Source organism: Lissotriton vulgaris, chromosome 3_1 (genome assembly GCF_964263255.1).
Source record: "Lissotriton vulgaris chromosome 3_1, aLisVul1.2, whole genome shotgun sequence".
Taxonomy (NCBI): Eukaryota; Metazoa; Chordata; class Amphibia; order Caudata; family Salamandridae; genus Lissotriton; species Lissotriton vulgaris.
The window spans coordinates 1,521,812,468-1,521,830,526 of NC_141689.1; the positions used below are offsets into that span (position 1 = coordinate 1,521,812,468).

The 18,059-nt window shown below is 46.2% G+C and overlaps 1 protein-coding gene across 4 annotated transcripts in view; it reads right to left on the reverse strand.

Moving 5' to 3' along the window:
- Positions 1–18,059, reverse strand: part of SEC24B (SEC24 homolog B, COPII component) — a 764,077-nt gene that overhangs the window by 271,550 nt on the left and 474,468 nt on the right. For all 4 annotated transcript variants that reach the window (XM_086962000.1, XM_086962001.1, XM_086962003.1 and 1 more), the window contains one exon: positions 754–912. In XM_086962000.1, coding sequence (XP_086818126.1) covers positions 754–912 — 159 coding nt within the window. The remainder of the gene's footprint in view (positions 1–753; positions 913–18,059) is intronic.

The window sequence follows — 18,059 nt, forward strand, 5'->3', positions numbered from 1 at the left end:
CGCAGACATTCCCCATGCATTCCTATGGGAGGGCAGGTCAACCTTACTCCACGCACTCAGAGTGAGCACGTACTTTCCACTGGGACACAGTGAAAGTGCGCACAAACCAAAAATCACCATCACCAGGTCACCATTTAAAGCAAAAAGGTTAGGGGTGAACCTGCCAGAAGGGCCAAGTCCAACGAACAGTGAGCTACTGCGCGAGGTAACAGACTGGGTCCCTGAAGAGCGGCCGAAGACTTTGATCTGTAATGACATGTGGACATGTGTGGGACAATGGTCTCTGGGTGGGGATAGAGGCAGGAGAACACTGAGGGAAATGTGGAGAGGTGGATTCTACATTGCTGAATAAGCGAGGGTGAATGCCTGCCAACACATGGGTCTATTCAATGGCCAGAATGTACTGTATCAATGAGGAGACATGTGTGCCACAAGTTGCCTTTTATGGTTACCCATCATCTTGGTGCTGTTATTGTATTAAAAATTACAATAAAAACATATTTAAAAAAGTAAAACTACATCAAAGTCAAATGAATAATAGGAGTCAAGCACTGAAATGTTAGGAAATGCAAAATTAGAATAACACAGCAAATCAAGGTCCACTTAAATTTCTTAACAGTTAACATAATTCACAGGAAATGTATTTTAATGGATCTAGTCATTTTTCCTTTATCTTTGACATAAAAATGTATCTGCTCATTGGTGACTTTTAATATTTCTACATAAAAAAATTGTTTCCTGTTGTACACTTACCTTTTGTACATCGTATCCTCATGACCGCTTCAAATCCAATCTTTCTAGTAAGGTACCGTTTCAGGTCTTTCTGTAATTTGTCTGTTTGTTCAGGATTGTGTGTGGAATGGAATGATGGATAGTAATAGATACATCCAGCAGAATACTTAGATACACATGCTATAAGAGAGATTAAAAGATCTTTGTGTTATTCTTTTAAGAAAGTCCTGGACTAACAAACGCCCAAATTATTACTATAAAGCATAAAATAAATCTAGTGGTGGATGCATCTGTACAGAATATATGTGGAATCTATAGTGCATAAACGAGGCAAAGGTATGATCCGATACAAAGGTAAACTATGGCCACGGGCATAACCTAAATGCCTGTACGGCGACTTATAAGGTTAGTAACCCTCATAAACAGGCATCTTTTTCACAACAGATAAATTAGCATACCGATGTAAGAATGAAACATCTACAATATTTAATCACACACTAACACATGCATGCGCGCAGCACACACACACACACACACACACACAAGCAAAAACCATAATGGTTAAATATTTACGAAATTACAACCTAAGTATTTACACAAAACTAACATAGCTCATGAATGAGTGCAGTTTCTGATGTTTTCCTACAGTAAGGAATCAGAGATGATTCATCCCTTTTTTGGCAAAATGTAGCAATTCCTCACCCCAGAACTATACTCATTTGGCCACACTCTGTATACCTGTGACTGATCCCTGCACATCATCATTTAGTACCCGCACAACTGACCCAACAACATCCTGTGTCCTTCTTTAAAGGCTTTCAGACCCACTCCGAATACTATGGCTGCAGCATTCAGATTTTAATGAAGCTACACATGTCACCTTATACCTAGTTTAGAGAACACATTAGTACATGAGAAACTGGAGTTTATAAGGGACAACAAGGCAGTAACCTTATCTAGCCGCCCAGTTCTAGTGCTGAATTACGGTAGAAGGCCTGAAACAACAGAACTTTCTCATTGTATGGTTGGTGCTATAGGTAGCATCATTCTGTCAGGATCTTTGTTTGAAGGTGACCAAGGACAGTTAGATTTAAACCTCATCTGTTGCCTATGAAGTATTGACCCTCAATCAATTGTCACCCAAAATATTTTCAAAGGCCTCCTGAAAAGCAAGAAGTTCAGGACAGATCCAAGTTGTTCAGTGCATTCTAGAGTCTATGGGCCTTCAACTCTGAGAGAACAGACCTGTGTTTGATCCTCGTAGGCTCAGGGGCGGATTAGAAAGAAAGACAGATACACAAGGGTTACTAGCTGACATTGCCTTAGACAATAGGTGCATGAAGTTGTGTCAGATTATGGCACATTCTGGCAGACTGAATCTTGCAACTAGCAGTGAGTGTTTTTGAGTACATAGGACATTAGGTTTCGGTAGCCAGATGAGCCATCATCACATCACATGACATTAGCAAGGGAGAATTTTCCAGAACATCAGACTTTAAACAAATTGTTGATTTAGTTGGTTAACTGTAGGTCTGTAAAAAGAAGGATTTCAAATTGTTAGATTTTTTTCATGGTGGCTATGTTGCCTCAAGGGGGCTCATCACACTAAAAGGGAGTGTATTGGGGTCTACCCATCAGGACTAGGATCTCGGTTTTTGCTCTATTCAGGGTGAGAAAGTGATGTTTCTTCCCAAGGATTGCAAAATTATTGGTTGAGGGTCCCGCACTCCCTTTAAATGATTGTTTTGAAAATTGTTAGATAAATGTAATACTTTCGCTGGTGCAATGGATGGTGATCTTGCTGGGCTCCCAAGATCGGGAAGTATATCATTCAATTATGTATCCTGTGAACACAAGATGCATTTCCTCCATGCACTCCTTTCCAAACTTTCATGAATGTTCGTACAAAAAGTTTTTTATGTTTGTTGGATGATTTATTATTTTTTCATTTTATACGTTGTATATTATTAAATTCATAATTATTCAACATATTCCATGTCTCAGAAAAGTTTATCACAATGTCATTGCCCAATGCATTTCAAGCGTAACGCCCTTCCTCAGGGGACTTCGTATACTCTAGAAACAATAATCATAAGTCACAATCAGTATAGTAACAATGGTCCTTCAATGAAAACAAATTCTCATATTAACATTGCACATCAGTAATGCCCCCCGTGCTGTAGTAAAAAACTTGTGATCAGTATTCATGATACTTCTATACAATGGTACTAATGTCCAAATAACGGAAAAAACGAATAACATACAATGAAGACCCATTCACTGGGTACTGACCTTAATTCATGGAATAATTCGTGCCTTGCACTTAACTGTAATGAGGAAAATAAAATCCGGGTGTAAGTATATAACGTGACGCATGTGTCTGGTTTCTGTGGGAAAATATATATGTTAGTAGTCTCTTACCGAGGTGTTGTAAACGTGGAGTCCTCCTCGCTAGTATTGGCGTGCAGCGCTCTGTACGTGAATACTCTATGGTTTTAACGGCTTAGCGTTCTACGTTGTCAGGGTTACCGTGACGTGTGTTATACTCTATGATAGTAACTTGCGCTAGGAAACAGCGCTCTGTACACGAGTACTCTATGGTTCTCAATTGTCAGGGTTACCGCCCATGGGCGAGTGACGTATGCTGGACTCTCTAGCTTGCCCTAGGTAACTGCGCGTGCTCTAGATGGTAAACATAAGAAAAGGACTGTGCCGCTGTTAATGCGATGTGCGGTTGCTAGGGTGAATTAAAAAAATGTAAATAAAGAAGCAGACTATGCCGCTGTGTGGAAAAACGGTAGAATCGTTATGCACTGGGGGGATGCATGGAATAAAAGATGGTATATACTTGATAGGTGTGCATGTGTAATTCGATGTATTATATGTACATAACAAAGCATAACGCAAAAACACAATTTCCATATTGTCCAATGACAAAATTAAAATGGTAAAGTGAGCTGAACTACAGAGTATCAAAGTTCATAGATAACAGTGAAAGTCCAATCTTTCATTGAGCCCTTTCGGCTGGAGGGTGCACAAAAAGTCTATCCAGAAAATTTCTCTGCGAAGTAAGTGGCTATTGTTGTCTCGACCTGGTAGGGTTGCCACTTTTTCAAGTATGCAAAATTTTAATTGGCTTGCGTTGTGTTTTACTTCATTGAAGTGTACCGCTATAGTGGATTTTTCGTTTTTCAATCGAATGTTACTTTTATGTTCCACTATTCTGGTCTTGATTTTCCTTTGTGTTTTACCTACGTATGAGAGACCACAAGGGCATCGTAGTAAGTAGATTACGTTGGAGGTGTCGCATGTTCCAGATACCTTCAATTTTATGGCTGAACCCTTTGTGGGATGGTTTATGGTGTTTCCTTTTATGATGGCAGTACAATTGCCACAATTGTGGCATGGTAGAGTTCCTTTGTAAGTGCCATGTTCTGCTGTTTTTGATTCCTTTACTAATAGTGAATTAAGTTCTTTGATCAATTTTTCTTTACTCCCTTTCCACAATACAAAGATATCATCGATGTATCTTTTGTAAAGGATTAGATTGTTGGTCCATTCTTCTTTGTTCAATATATGGTCAAGCTCATAACGGTGCATAAACATGTTGAAAAACGAAAAATCCACTATAGCGGTACACTTCAATGAAGTAAAACACAACGCAAGCCAATTAAAATTTTGCATACTTGAAAAAGTGGCAACCCTACCAGGTCGAGACAACAATAGCCACTTACTTCGCAGAGAAATTTTCTGGATAGACTTTTTGTGCACCCTCCAGCCGAAAGGGCTCAATGAAAGATTGGACTTTCACTGTTATCTATGAACTTTGATACTCTGTAGTTCAGCTCACTTTACCATTTTAATTTTGTCATTGGACAATATGGAAATTGTGTTTTTGCGTTATGCTTTGTTATGTACATATAATACATCGAATTACACATGCACACCTATCAAGTATATACCATCTTTTATTCCATGCATCCCCCCAGTGCATAACGATTCTACCGTTTTTCCACACAGCGGCATAGTCTGCTTCTTTATTTACATTTTTTTAATTCACCCTAGCAACCGCACATCGCATTAACAGCGGCACAGTCCTTTTCTTATGTTTACCATCTAGAGCACGCGCAGTTACCTAGGGCAAGCTAGAGAGTCCAGCATACGTCACTCGCCCATGGGCGGTAACCCTGACAATTGAGAACCATAGAGTACTCGTGTACAGAGCGCTGTTTCCTAGCGCAAGTTACTATCATAGAGTATAACACACGTCACGGTAACCCTGACAACGTAGAACGCTAAGCCGTTAAAACCATAGAGTATTCACGTACAGAGCGCTGCACGCCAATACTAGCGAGGAGGACTCCACGTTTACAACACCTCGGTAAGAGACTACTAACATATATATTTTCCCACAGAAACCAGACACATGCGTCACGTTATATACTTACACCCGGATTTTATTTTCCTCATTACAGTTAAGTGCAAGGCACGAATTATTCCATGAATTAAGGTCAGTACCCAGTGAATGGGTCTTCATTGTATGTTATTCGTTTTTTCCGTTATTTGGACATTAGTACCATTGTATAGAAGTATCATGAATACTGATCACAAGTTTTTTACTACAGCACGGGGGGCATTACTGATGTGCAATGTTAATATGAGAATTTGTTTTCATTGAAGGACCATTGTTACTATACTGATTGTGACTTATGATTATTGTTTCTAGAGTATACGAAGTCCCCTGAGGAAGGGCGTTACGCTTGAAATGCATTGGGCAATGACATTGTGATAAACTTTTCTGAGACATGGAATATGTTGAATAATTATGAATTTAATAATATACAACGTATAAAATGAAAAAATAATAAATCATCCAACAAACATAAAAAACTTTTTGTACGAACATTCATGAAAGTTTGGAAAGGAGTGCATGGAGGAAATGCATCTTGTGTTCACAGGATACATAATTGAATGATATTCTTCCCAAGGATTACCTTGTCTAGGCAGCTGGTGGTTTTGGCCAAGCTTTGCCACTCATCGTTGCTCCTAACAATAGGCGCACATAGATATTTGAACAATAGTGAAAGCAGGAGGGATCATGTGGACTAAACACATACTTTCTTTTGCTCTGATCGGTATGAAAGAGCATATCTGCTGACCCAGACATACCCATCCATTATTTTAGTCTCTGCAGTACTATGTTTAGATCCAGAGTTTTATAAGCAGCTTAAATGTTGAGTTAAGGAGGGTTAGGTTCACTTACTGACCTATATCGACTGAGAGCAGGAGAGACTCATATTTGCATGTCATGGCAGTGTTGCTGAAAGTGATGATTGGACATAGGTTATGGGTTAGCAAGCTGAATCGTCTATGGGTCCTGTTCGATTAGGAGAACAGGCCATGAATGTGGGTCAAAAACAAGAGAGGGCATCATATTAGCTGCTCAGGAAGAATGACTTACTTTCTAGCTGTATTTCCTTTCTCTACCTGCAAGTGTTCATATTCCCAAAACAATGAACTACATGTTGCTGGTTTTCAGCATTTGGACAACAGATGGGAATAGTGCTTGGGAGCCTGGGTGAAGAAGAGTCCCAGACAAAAAGCAGCAGAGGTTATGGAAGTAAGAGGCCTAAGTCGAACAAATGGCAGTTCAGGTTGGGATGAGGAAGAGAGGAGGGTGAGGCCCGGATTGAAAGTGTTGTAAGTTTGGGGGAGATGAGAGACGTTCCTAGACGCGTAGTGGATGTACAGTGCAGTATTAGTATGCGGGATGAAGTGCTCCGGAAAGCAATCTGGATGGGAGGAAGCAGGATAACGTATAACGTCAGAGTGGCATTGTTGTATATCCACTTCTCAAGACTAGCAGACACTGAAGGTGAGCTGTATTATTCTTCTCTGACATAGAACATGGGATTGGTGAGATTCTTGTTGATGAATGTCACCCAATACTTCTATCTATAGGGACTATTTAGCAGAAATAAAGTTGCAACTGCAAGTTTTCCCTACCGACCAGAATACAGGGTTCTGGTCCTCTGTTGGAATGCTGGACTCCTAAAGCCTGTTCGACTCTTCACTATTGTCAAGGGTGGTGGTGTAAAGGTTGAGAAGAAAAAAGGTTTAACATCATTATTACAACCACTTTCAACAGCACACCCAGCTAGGGTACATACTTTCAGAAAAGAATGCCATAGTAATACCATCTCGAAGAGGGCACACATATTTAGAACACAAAATGCCAATAAGCTAAACCTTCAAAACCTACTTTTGCTTGCTGTATTGTTCACAATCAATGAACTGGTGATAAATTCCTAAAATACACTGATTGCAATCCTTCACAGGAAACAACATGAAAATATGATTCTGTAGAATTTCAGGACCATGGACACCTCTGCAGTATTTAACATGGGAATTAACAGAAGTGCTTTGTGGATAATATAGAAAATGACTTTGAGAGTGCTCCGCAGGGGATGCCTACTGATCAGTCTGCCAAAAGACTAAACTCTTTAAAGTGATGTCCGAAACAAGGTAACACAATGCAGTAATATCACAATGAAATGCAAAAGTAGTGGAAAAGATAAATGTTTACATTTAAAAGAAAAAATTATCAGCCATCCAGGATTAAATGAGAGAATGACAGCCAAGCCTAAAGAGAATCAGAAATCAGTAATAGCAGGAAATGAAAATGAAAATGACATTTCAGTATCATCTACATAAATGTAAATGAAAACCAAATGAATGGATAACAGAAGATAATGGTACGGTGCAGAGGGTGAATAATGGGGGATTATGAAAAGAGTCTAGAGGAGCATAGGAGGAAGACGTCTCCAGGACAAAGAAAATGAAGATTCAGAGAGATAAGAAATTCAAGAAAGATCCAAACAGAAATACTCGGAGCACAAAGAGGAAAGAAGAAAATACTGTACAACAGCACTGAAAGCAGAAAGATAGAAATGTTACTTGTGCCTTATCAGTGACTGTACGGTCTGTCCGCATTTAATGGATAATTGGGATTTTATGCTGAAATCAATATCTTCTAACTTCCTCTTTATTTCACACTCCTCCCGTGGAAAGGGTGGCAGTGTGCAAATGACTTCAATGAAGAGTCCCCTCTTTGAGGGGAACTTGAATTACAAGTAAATAACTGTTCCTTCGTCTCCCAAGGTAAATGTTCCTTCTTCTCTCAGCATTAATCAATCATTAGCCCTGACTAGAGTAGTAAGAAAGATGGGAGCAAGAAGAAGGAAAGCAGTACTCTAACTAAAAAAATCAAATTACCTACATTCCGTATCACTTTTTATGGTCGATACTTCACCAACAGGCACCAGATTGGATGTGGAAACTTTCTAAATCAGTGCTCCCACTGGCTCCATACCTACTGCCCCAGACCAGACCGTTCAGAGCCTCATATAGGTGCCACCCCTGCATGCTCATGTCAGTTTTTTATTTTCTCTTTCTGCACTCCAACACATGGAGTGTTTACAAGTCTTGGTAACAGTGTGATGATCTCTAACTTGGGACCTTTTTAGATGTTAAAGAGAGGCCAATCCACAGAATGGAGACGCGGGGGCAGTGTTTGCGGTTAGTTAGGAGTAAGTACCAGAAAGAGTATTAACTTGAGGTAAGTAACTTGTTCTTCTAAATGGATAATTCTAACCACAAACTCCTAAACTTAGAATAGATACCAAAGCAGTATCTCTCCAGGGGGACGGACTATTGAGTGGATTTAGACGAATAAGTCCAGCAGGATTGCAAGAGCAAAGTGTCCTTCCCGCTGGACATGGCTGTCAAGGCAAAATTGCTTTGTGAATGTTATGTACTGACACCCATGTCACAGCCTGGCAAATGACAAGGATAGGGACTCTGTGAGCCAACAAAATGGCAGCAGCATTAGTTCTGGTGGAAGGGGCTCTCAGACATCCCGAGCTGCTACTTCGCCAGTGCAGAGCAGATCTTGATTCAGAAGACTATCCACCGTGACAGGGTTCTCTTCTGCGCAGCCATCCCAGTCTTCGCCCGGGAGAACCCCACAAAAAGCTGATCAGCCACACACTGTTCCTTGCTATGATCAATGAACAAGCTTAAAGTCCTTTTAGGGTCCAGCCGATGGAGTCTGTTCTTCTCTTTCAAAGGGTAAGAGGGATCAAAGACTGTAGGCAGGGTTATGGATTGCCCTACATGAAAGGGAGTAATGACGTTTAGCAAGGATGCCACCGAATCCTCAGCATCAACCTGATGTAGAACAATTACCTGGAATTCACTTGCATGATACGCGGATGTAGGCACGATGAGGAATACAGTCTCCAGTGTCAGGAGAAGGAGAGAGCAACTATTCATCGGCTCGAGCGGTGTACAAATGAGAAATTTCAAGACCAAATAGCATCACAAATGGCTTGAAAGAGAACATGAGTGTCAAACCTTTAAATAAAATGGGTGATTTAAACAAGGACAGAGGGGCCGCTGAACACGGAAAGGGCCAACCAGTAAGGTTTGATAGTGCCCACTGCACGGCCTTGCTGGGCTGAGCATAAAAAAAAGAAAAAGAAAACAAATACCAGAAGAAAATGAAAAAGGACACTCAACTGCTTTACTTGTAAGAGATCAATCTTACCAGCACCACGCCTGGCCAGAAATGTGTCCCCGGATACGGAATAAATGGATTTTGTGGAAGGGCATCTGGTGGCAAGGATGACGTCCACTACCTCAGCAGCAGGTCAAACGCAGTCAGCTACTGCTGTTCTATCCCCACGCATGTAGTTTGCACAGATATTACTGGAGGACCCTGCCTTGTTGCTGCGACTGAGGATCCTCATGAAGTGGTCGCCTAATCAGAGGGCAGATGGCCATGCCCAGAAATCCTGGGTACCACACTATTCTGGCTCAATCCAGAGTCTCTATGATGACCGGGGCCCAGTCGTTCTTGATCTTTTCAGAAAGCAGAGCATTAGAGGCCGGGACAGAGAGGTTTACTGGAGTACCGTGTTCCATTTCAGTCAGAATGCATCTTGAATTTTTGTAGAACCTCCAGTGTGCAAAACATGTGACATGGCACATTCTCAGCAGTGGCAAAAAGATCTAGCCCGGGTTCTTCCAGCTCTTGAAAAAAGATGCTGTGCACTACGTAGGGATGTAGACACCACTCATGATCTGCCAGATTCTGCCTAGCATTCAAAGATTCACTATCAGGGAAATGCCCTTGTGCCCCAGCCAGCTCCAATCAACTCCAGAGACACACAGCCTCAGGATTCAGAACCCCACTCCGTCTTGTTTGTTTCAATGCCACAAATAGCAGGAAAGCCGTCAGACCAAGACAAATGGCCTGCAACTCCAATATACTGATGTGAAGCTAAGCTTCTGTCAGTGCCAAAGTCCTCTGGCCTCCACCTCCCCAGATAGCCTCCCCAGCACCGCAGGGACAGGTCCATCACCACTATCTTCTCTGGGTGGGACATAGAGATGGACCTGTCACTGGTTCGATTTCGTTTGAGTAGCCACCATTGAAGATCATTATCCATCTCTTCTGAAAGCCAATGATATCTATCAGAATTGCTTGATACTGAGCCTACTGGAACTTCAGATTCCATTGCAGAATCCACATATGCCCCAAATGTAGCTGACAAGAGGATCAGGCCAAGAAGCTCAGAGCTGCTCTGACTGCGATATGATGTTGAGGCTAAAACACTGGATCATAGCCCAGAAATACTGGACTTGTTGAAGTGGAGGAAAATAATGGAACTGCAGTTTTTAAGACTGTTTCAATGAATAGAAGTCACTGCAAAGGAGTCAGGTGTGACAGAGTTGTTGCCAATGTACCACAACGATGTTAGAAGGTGGAGAACAGCTTGAAGATTAAGTTTATACCAGCAGTGTGAAAAAAACTAATTTGGGACCTTATTACGCCAGAAAATCAAATCCACATCACAGAATGTGGTATTAGGCATCCAGTGACAAATCTGTGATTAGATATAGTATCAATCAGGAAGAGTATTACTGAAGGGAAGTAACTTATTCTTCAAATTGATTCTTCTAACCACAGATTCCTCTACTTGCAATTACCCTTCCTTCAAAGGAGGTGGATCTGAGGAGTGTACTGGCATCTGGAAGCACTGCTGTGCTGAGCAGGCAAAATGACGCTGTCTGCTGGCTGGACGTACCAGTTACTTACCTTCGGTACTGGTGTATCTGGTAGAGAAAATTCTAGCCGCAGATTCCTTAATATAGAATTATCCCCAGGCGTGAGACTGGACCTGGAAAACCTTTTTCTTACCCCCGCAATTCCGCACGCCGGGTGCGGCACCACGGGACTCCGCCCTGACGTAAACCGCTGGCGTGATGTCAGCGAGGTCACGTAAGTCCCACCCCGGCGCGCCAACATCAGTTTGCTTTGGAGAACTTTTCTGCGCCACCACACGGAGCCAGTGCAAGCAAAAAACTGTGAGAGTATGAGAACAGTGTGCAATAAAGTAGTAAAAAAGCAAAGCAAAGAAAGCAATCCACGGTGACCAAACAGTACCACAAAGTCAGAGCCCGCACTGCAGAGCAGGACACTGACAGGAAAGACTCCATCAGCAGACAAAGGAAGACCACAGCCATATCCAGGAACAATAAAGGGGAAGAAGACAGGAAGACTGCGATGGAGGAGAAAGCCCCAGAAGTAGGGGACACAGAAGGACACAAGAATCCACCCCAAAAAAACAACCACAGTGCACCTACACCAGCAAGAAGCTAACAGGGCACCCCAGAGGGAAAAGGCAGCCTACAGAGGCAAAAGCAAGCCAAACCCAAGGGGAAGGGGCATGCGTAGGGACCAAGCCACACAAAAGAGGGCAAGTGCTGAAGGCCCAGCAGAAGGGACCTCGCAGAACAGGGAGGAAGGGCGGGCCATGAAGGAATCTGTGGATAGAATCGTCTCTACTAGATACACCATTACCGAAGGTAAGTAACTAGGTACAACTGATAGAGACAACTAGCCGCAGATTCCTTAACGTAGAATAGATACCCTAGCCATACCCAGAGGGAAGGAGGGACTGCGAGAAAAATCCACCAGCCCAACAAAAGACAGTGCCCCAACAAGGGATGCATCATGAGGCAAGGAGGAACGGACCAGCCCCACCAGGCAAAAGGGGCGTGGGCACAGGGAGGAGCGAAGAACCCCCTCTGCAAAAACCAAGAGGCAGAAGTAAAGAAGCGCAGAGTCCCCCAAAGGAGAACGTCACCCTCACCTCCAGAGAAAGGGCGACTGAGCAGAAAGGCGCCGCACGGCAGAAGACAAGTCAGGAACAGCACAGAGCCAAGAGGCGCGGACGTGCGAAGGAGGCACAGGCGCGCAAGATCCCAGCAGAAGAGAAGAAGAGTCAAAGGAGACACACCACGGCCCACTGAGAAGGAACACAACCCCCAGTGACTTACAACTGGTCCTAGTTGCAAGGGGGCACAGACCAACGGAGCGCAAGGTGAAAGCCGAAGTAAAAGAACTCGAGAAGAGGTCCTGGGAAGAGCCGACCTAGCAGCCGAGTCCCGGAGGCACCAGGGCAACAGCCCAGGGGGGAACAAATCGTAATCAAGCACCAGAAGGAGGGCCAGCTGCGCCAACGCAAGCCGAGACCAACCCGACACATCACGAATCGAGGCGGAACCACAGGCACAACTCCACCAAGGAAGGCCGAAGGCCGCCCAAGAGCATGAAACCAAGAGAGAAAAAGAAGAAAGGGGCTACACAATAGTCACCCAGTACCTCACCTGGGGTATGACACATCCCCAATAAAACCAGGAGAGAAACCTCTTGGGGGAAAAACCCTGCAGCAGAGGAAGAATGAAAAGGGGGCCCGTAGACAAAGCCACAGGCGGGTTACCAAGCAGCCAAAAGAAGACGTACCAAGAAAGTGAAGGGCCGAACCACAAGCCACAAGAACCAGAGGAGGTAAAAAAAATGAAAAAAAAATAAACACAAGGCTAAAAGGCCGTACCAGCAACCAAAGCTCAGAAGGGCCAATAAAAGGCCACCAGGAGGAGGAGCCTAACCAGCGACCAAGATTGCCGCTTAGGGAGTTGGCTCCGCTGATCTCTTTCTCCTTCCCAGACATCCTGCTGTGCATCCTGTAGCTTCACCCCACTCCCTTGTGTGGGAATAGGAGCGACGCTCGCGGGTGAAATCCCGAGCCGCCTCCGAGGACCTGCGGCGAAGTTAAGTCGCCGGACAAATTGAGGCCTAGTCTGGAACTGAAGCCGGGGCCTCGAGTGATCTAGGACTCGGCCGCGAGTGCATAAACAACGGGGGCGTGAGACCAGGAGGACCCAGTCCGCCCCGATTTCCTAAAAGGCAACGCATCGCCGAGGGACGGGAAACCAGGTCGCTGCAGTGGCAGGAAGGAGAGGGGGACACAGGAGGACATGCCCCTCAGCCCAGCAACACAACGGGTGGAGTGATAACCGACCGCTTGGCCCCAGGGTCGCCGAGGTAGAGTCGCAGCCTGGCAGTACCCCGGGTGGTGCAGATCACGTAGCACCCCTGAAATCACGGCGGGATTGGCCCACAGGGGAGCAGTATCGGAGGTCGATGCGAGGAGCGGGAGCCTAGATTGCCACCCTGCCTCCACATTTAGACTGCGTGTGAGTGCCTCTGGAGGGGGTGCGGCGGGCGCCTCGCCCATCATGGGGATGGTCCGTTAGTTTGGCGGACTCGCTGCATATCGCGTTTGATTGTGGTGGGTGCCCGGTGTTGCTCGCGGCTTAAGGCGAAATTGTGAGAGAAGGGCTGCGACAGGAGGCAGATGCACGGAGAGAGACGGGGGCAATGCTTGACATTATGAAAGGGCGCTGGTCGAGGCCTCCCAGACACGTGCTGAAGCAACAGTAGGGGCCGGAGGGGCTGAGATTGCGGACATTGAGTGGCCAAACAACGATCCGAGGTGTGATCGACTGAGCGCGAGCCGATCAGAAGTCATGCCCAGACTATAAACCACCGAGGTGCTCTAAGGGCGGCCACTATCATTGGATGCTGCGCAGTTTGTTGGACGTGAAAGGACCCAGGAGGCGAGGTGGGGCCTGGTGGGGAGTTGGGGGGACGGTCTTGTGAACTCATTTATTGAGTACTGTAGAGAAACGGAGGCTCTCGACGAGGGTCATTGGAGAGGAAAGGTGCGACAAAGACGCCCGAGGTAAGATGGCGACGAAAACGGATCAGGATAGATCCATGCCCCGAACATCCAAAGGAGCCAGGAATTTCCAGTCCAATAAATTGGACCGTTATACTTGGCCTAAAGGGTCCCCGGTAGAGCTGAAACGGACGCAGGTTGGAGGAGACGAGTCTGGACCCACTCAGTCAGAACCAACATCGTTGGATCTAATGGCGGCCATTAACGATGTTCAAAAGTCTCTGGGCCAGAAGATGGAGGCCCTGGACAATAAGATTGATACTGTCGGGATTGAAGTTGGGCTGATCAGAGCGGATCTCACAAAGGCAAGTGAAAAGGTGAAGTCATGAAGGTCAAGACAGCCAGTCTCACGGACGATGTGAATCTGTTGCAACAGGAAATGCGGGAACTTAAGGCCTCAAGAGTCCTCACGGATCAGAAGATGGATGATTTTGTAGGGAGGGCACGGAGGAACAACGTTCGCATTTTAGGTGTGCCTGAGAAATCAGAGGATCAAACGCCTGACCTCTTTGTTGAAAACATTGTACTTAACCACCTCAAACCGAAAGGCCTCAGCACATTTTTTAAGGTCGAACGGGCACATAGGGTGCCGGGGGGCAGACCCAGGCCTGGGGCGCCTCCCCGTCAGATGATAGCCAGGGTCTTGAATTTTCGAGACAGAGACGCTATTCTACAGGCAGCTAGACTGGGGCCCCCACTGAGATTTGAAACTGCAACCCTCTCTTTCTTCCCTGACTTTACTCAAATGGTGCAAAAACAGAGACAGGGGTTCTTACCGATGTAGAGGAAGTTGCGGGATAAAGGCCTGAAATAAGCCATGATGTTTTTGGCGCGTCTTCGAGTGGAGCACAATGGGAAGGCCTGGTTCTTCGACAATCCCGAGGTGGTGGCGGACTGGTTAGATAGTACACACGCAACGGAGACGGAGAGTCAAGACAAAGGGGAGGCGGACGAACAATAAATGTTTGAAAATGGTGACAATGCGGGCCTGATCGTAGGCATATTGTAGGAGGGTGGTGGGGCGTGCAAGTAACAACTCCCCGATACCGCTGTGTTGGTAAGATGTCTCGTGGGGTTGATCTAGGCAGGGGCGGTGTGGAGGGAGCACGGGAGGGGGGGGGGAGGTAGACACATTCCCGGGACCTCCTCTATTTTCTACTTTTAGTTAGCTGTAGATTAGGTTGGGGGCGACAGGCACACTGCTAGTTGGGGATGAGCGTAAGCTACAGGCAGGGGTGCAGGGTGGGGGGAGGAGCGAGGAAAGTTATGGGATGTTTGCAAACTCGAAGGTTTCTCAAGATTGAGATCTAAATATGTGCAACTATATTTGATTTTTTGTTTTGTCGTATTTTTCATGCATCAGGTGACTTAGATATGTTGTATCATTTCAATGTCTTCTGGTAGACAGGGGTTAAGGATCACCACGCTCAGCTGGAACGTTAATGGTCTCGGTGACAAGATAAAAAGGAGGATGGTTAACCAGCTGATCAAACGACACTCCCCGGATGTGGTGCTACTTCTGGAGACACATCTGATAGGTAATCGTTGCAAGGCGCTGCACAGGGGGGTGCCGGATTATTACGGGGTCTAGGGGGGTGGGTATCCTGGTTAGGAACTCCTTCCCACTGACCATACAGGCCACTTGGGAGGACAAACAAGGCAGATACATTGGCATTTCGGGGTTGTGGGAGGGGAGGACCGTTACCTTTTTGTCTGTATATGTCCCGCCGGCCCTGCAGACCGATACCTTTAGAGACCTGTGCAAAATGTTCTTAACTTTGCCCAAGGGGTTGTTGATTGTGGGGGGAGATTTCAACGCTGTGATGAACGGTGAGATGGATAGGCACCCCGCCCGAACTCTGCCGCCGTCCCGGCGGTGGTTGTCAGATTTTGTGGAAACCACTGGGCTGGTGTATGTGTGGCGATTTCGGAAAGCAGGGGAAACGCATTACACACATACTTCTGCTGCGCATCACTCCCTCTCAAGGATAGACTATGTCTTGGTACCGTCCTCACAGGTGTCAGGGATCCGTGAGGCGTGACACCTGGGTAGGGGGATCTCGGATCACTCGCCGATCTGGCTCAGTGTGGTGGTGGGACAGAGAGATGTGGGTAGGATTGCCCCCATAAACGCATGGCAATTAAGAGACCCAGCCATTAAAAAAGAGATTGAGCAGGTTACGGAACAATATTTTCAAAATAATGTGGGAACGGTGGTGTCGGTGTGCTCCCTATGGGGGGTGTACAAGACCGTGATCCGGGGGAAGTATTGTCTTTGATGGCAGAAAAGAAGAAAAAGGGTCGGGCAGAGGTGGACAGAGTGGAGGCGGAGCTGTTGGTCTTGGAGGGAGAGGAGCTGAGGAGTGACACCCCAGATGGGGCGCACCGTCTGCAGCTCCTCCGGGATGAATATAGGAGCCTGGCAAAAGATAGGGCCAAAGAGAGGCACGCCGACACTCAAAGCAGAATTTACGAACACGGCGATAAGGCTGGCAAGCTGATCGCGTGGTTGGAGAGAGCGGAGTTGGCATCACGGTTAGTACCGGAGTTGCAGATGGCTAACATGGGTAGGATAAAGGATCCGCAGCAGATTGCAGATGTGTTCTCGACTCAATACATCGCAGTGTACACGGCTTCAGATACATATACAGAGGTCGAGAACGCGGACATGTTACGAGATATTCAGATGCCCACTCTCTCAAAGGAGGACAGGGCGTTTTTAGACTCTCCCTTCACGAACGATGAGGTCGCACAGGCTATTAGAGGGGTGCATTCCGTGAAGGCCACGGGCCCAAACGGAATCCCCATAGAACTGTATAAATTAAACGTGAACAAATTAGCGCTGTTTCTCCGTGGCATGTTCGTTGAGAGCAAGGAAAAGGTCAGCTCCCACATGATCAGCGTGTAGCCAATATAGTGGTTATTCACAAAGACGGTAAACCCAAGACAGAGTGTACATCCTATCAGCCTATCTCACTTTTAAACGCAGAGCCAAAGATACTAGCATAACTGCTGGCGACAAGATTGGTGGGGGTTATTACAACCTTGGTCCTCCCGGATCAGTCTGGCTTAGTGCTCCGCCGCAACACTGCCCTCAACTTACGGAGGTTGCACGGGATTCTGGCTGGCGCGTAGCAAATACACGAGCCGGCGGCCCTGGTGTCACTGGACGCTACCATGGCCTTCAACAGAATCGAGTGGCCTTATTTATTTGCAGTCTTGAGAAAGGTGGGTATTGGACAGGAGTATATCGATTAGATCCGCCTTTTATATATGGATCCCCTCGCCAGGGTTGTGGTGAACATACATAAATCGGACGATTTCCCTCTGGGAAGGCACACACGGCAGGGATGTCCTCTTTCCCCATTGTTGTTTGCATTGGCACTTGAGCCGCTGGCTGCGTGGGTCCGATGGGACAGGACGATTAGGGGGCTGCCGTGGACGATCGACTGGGAGAATAAAATCTCGCTCTAGGCTGATGACATCCTGCTCTATCTTACCACTCCCAGGGAATCCCTGATTAGCTTTCTGGATGTCCTGGCCATATTCGGGAGATACTCTGGCTTCGCCATTAACTGGGCGAAGTCGGTATTGTTTGTCATCAGCGGTGACCCCCCGGCCATCCCGAGCTCCTGCCCGTTACGGGTGGAGTCGGTTGGTTTTCGGTATTTGGGAATATATGTGACCTTTGACCCGAAGCTACGACATGATAATAATCTGGGGTCCCCGTTGGTTTGGTTCCGGCAAGATGTGGTGAGATGGAAGGAGTTGCCTCTTTCCCTGTTGGGTCGGGCTGTCGTGTTCAAAATGATGGCCTTTCCCCGTTCCTTGTACGCGCTCCAGAATGCAATGGGCCTGGCACCCCCCTCATATTTTAAAGAAATTGAGTCCCTCCAGCGGCTGCTCCTATGGGAGGGTAGACTGTGTATTGTATTCTCCAAGCTCACTTTACCCTGGTATGACGGTGGGATTGGCCTGCCCGACCTCCAGAAATACTACTGGGCCTCCCAGTTAGCGGCAACTAATCATGCGGTTTACAGATCGCCCCTGGACCCCGGGTACGCAATGGAGAGGGGACAGATGCCGGGCGGGGACTATACAAGAGCCCTTTACGCCAGGATGGGCCGGTTTCCCCTTGTTGGGCCGGCGGCGCATGCGGTCCAGGTGTGGCATGCG